Source organism: Prosopis cineraria, unplaced genomic scaffold, assembly GCF_029017545.1.
Source record: "Prosopis cineraria cultivar Desert tree isolate PC_DT_omini unplaced genomic scaffold, ASM2901754v1 PC8, whole genome shotgun sequence".
NCBI classification, from domain to species: Eukaryota; Viridiplantae; Streptophyta; class Magnoliopsida; order Fabales; family Fabaceae; genus Prosopis; species Prosopis cineraria.
In genome coordinates this window covers 5,968,057-5,971,143 of record NW_026555339.1, presented here as the reverse complement: position 1 = coordinate 5,971,143, position 3,087 = coordinate 5,968,057, and the positions used below count along the sequence as shown (strand labels likewise).

At 27.8% G+C, this 3,087-nt stretch overlaps 1 protein-coding gene across 1 annotated transcript; it reads right to left on the bottom strand.

Moving 5' to 3' along the window:
• Positions 1-269: 269 nt before the first annotated feature.
• Positions 270-844, bottom strand: LOC129319012 (uncharacterized). Its single transcript, XM_054964044.1, has one exon. The coding sequence runs from the start codon at positions 679-681 to the stop codon at positions 469-471; it is 213 nt and encodes a 70-aa protein (XP_054820019.1). The 5' UTR covers positions 682-844; the 3' UTR covers positions 270-468.
• Between the last annotated feature and the right edge of the window lie 2,243 nt (positions 845-3,087).

Here is a 3,087-nt window from a genome sequence, read left to right as displayed (position 1 = left end):
TCGACAACAAGAAAAGCAAAAAAAAAAAAAAAAAGTCTTTTCATGTCCAGGGAAGAGTTGAGAAAAAAATATTTTGATTATGAGCTGAGCAGAGAATTTATTTTTCTATCAACGAATACCTGGACTTCAATTTAAATTTAAAATGTTCAGAATTTCAGATGAAATTTGGGTAAAAAAGCAACGAATTCCCGGGACTGTAAATTGCAAATTGACGAGACTTGCCTATACTAATCAAGTATAAAGTAGCAGATTAAAGCAACACCAGAAAAAAAAGCAAGTTATTTAATATAAACAAGCATGAATCCCAAGAAGATGCAAATGATAATTACAGATACCAAAACAGCATTGTTCAATTCAAATTAAAGTATCAACAATTAATAAATTAAAAGAAACCCTAACCCTGGAATTCGTGGCAAATCCCCAGAAACAGAGAAGGAATGAATCGGGAATGAGCAGAGAAGAAAAACCCTAGTAGAATGGAGCCGGTGCGCGACCCAATAAGGGTCTTCCGCTTGCACGGCCACAGACACTACCAGCGACGGAGGGATCGCAGTAACTCAAGGTATCCTTGATCTTGTGGAAACCATGGGTGAAGACTCCAAAGCCGAAAAGCAAGCCGATCAAGATGACGACGAGAATGACGCACGTGCACAGCATACACATCCTGCCTCCGCAGCACATGATCTCAGGAATTCCGATCCGATCGAAGGTTGAACCAGAAACACGATCTTGCTTCGTGGGAAAATCGTGAAGGCGAAGAAGATAATGGAAAGTGTTGGCGAGTGAGCTATTAGGGACGGAGGTGGGGATTTAAGTATTTGCAAAGGAACGGTTTAGACGCGGTTGCGGGTATAATGATTAATGGGTAGTTTTCTGATTTTCTCTCGCTTACAAGGAAAGCTATTTTGAAACGGTTAGTTTCTTTTTTTTAATCAGATACTCCCTTTAAAAATATTTTATATTTTTAATTAAATTTTATTTTTTAATAAAATAATTAATTATTTTTAACTAATTTTATTTTTTTATATTTATCTTTATTAAATATCTTATAATAAATATAAAGTCATTATTAATAAGAATATTTTTTAAAAAAATTATATCTTAATAGATTAAAAGTGTTTTTATTTAATCTCTCAAAAAAATTTTATATTTTTAAATAAAGAGAGTAGAAAATAAAAACTTTTTTTCTTATCTTAATTTTTAACAAAATACTACAAAGTTTGCTAGCTTTTTCAGTTTTCCTTATATCTTTCTCTTATTAAAAATAAATAAATAAAAGACCCTTCTTTTGGATATACATGTGAGTGTCGGAATAAGTAGATCACATCAAATAAAGTTGGATAAAAGATAAATCAATCAATCGATGATAAAAATCTCGCTTTGAAGATGCCAGATGCCATTATCTTTAATTATTAGATTTTAAAAAAATCATGCTTTAATTTAAAAAAAATTATCATGTCTATTACTTTATTTGATTTGAATGGATACACTACTTTGATCTAAAATTTAATTTTCAACCAAAATTTTAATCTAATATTAAAGTTTGGGTTGATCTATTCATTTTATCATTCAAATTTAATTTTTCATCAGGACCAACAACTTTTAAATATCATATTTCTTTGCAAGCTTGGGTTTATTTTAATCTGATCTCTATCTCTGAAAAATTACTCAGAGGTTTCCTTTTCTCTCGATAGATAAGCATTTGAACGAAATTTATATATTGAGTGAGCTGATAAAATTAATTAATATATAAAATCAAAATCTAAAACAAAGTTATAGAATCAATTTGAAATAAAATAAAACAAAATAACAAAAGTAAAATTAAAACTAATCAAATGCTATGTCAATGTTGAAAGATAAAACAATTTGAAACAAGCTTATGATAAAAGGAAAAAAAAGTACTTTAACCCATGAGGATTAATTTTAGTAAAAAAGAGCTATGATAACATAAACACGATATCTTGCATTTGAGTCTATCTAAACACATAAAATGATCCAATCAAATGGGTATATAAAAAAGTATTTTAAATTTTGAAATTATTTTTAAAAAAACTGATAATGGATACAAACGGAAAAGTTATTTGGAAGCATAATATGAATCATGAATGGTATAATAAAGAAGTGATACGTGATGCTGTGGGAGGTGAAGTGGTTGAGATGGCCACAACAAAGAGGTTGAAAAAATGGGATGTTATGCCAAAGTGCAGTTGATTAGTCTCTCGTAAAGTAAAGTGGATTCGGAATTTGTTCTCTATCCATGAATTCATACATTCCCAATACATTACGTACAGTCTTAATCTTACCTTTTAATTTCTTTTTTTCAATTTAATGTCATGATATTCTCGTATTATGCAATTATTCTCCTTTTTGTTACTTTTGTTAGGTTTGAATCTTCACCACCATGCCCGCTTAAATGACACACTTTGCATCTATCTGTTGGGCCTCGTTTGGAAGGATCAAAGCCTTTTTCAAAGAATTGCAAGGAAACGAAAATGAAACTGGAATTGAAAAGAGAATAGAACCGTTTATGAACTTTTATGCTTCTAGATATAGAGCAATTTTAAAACTTTTATGAGTAATTAATTTATTTTTTATCAAAAATATTTCTAGGAGAACATCAAAATTGTTTATCTAAGAAAATATTAAAGAAAGGAAAAAAATTTAACAAATAGAATGTTAAATAAAAGTATATGATAATATATAAATTTACATAAAGTTCTCTTTTCTTTTTTACGTGTTTTCACCCACTATGACGCCAATCCATATTTCTAAAGTTATACTTTTTTTTTAATATTATAAATACATTTTTTATTAAATTACATATTTTAATAAATTAGTTCATTATTTTTAAATTTACACACTTCTTTTATATTTAAACTTATTTGATATAGTATTTTAATTAGAAAATTTTAATAATTACATTCATAATTAAGGATGTTTTTAAAAAAACATCATTGATTGTATCTTGAGAGATACAAAATACTCTATACATTTTAACATCTCATTTTAAAAAATATCTTATATTTTTTAATGAAATGATTACTTAGGCTTAACTAATTTGAACCAAATATTATTGAATCATATGAA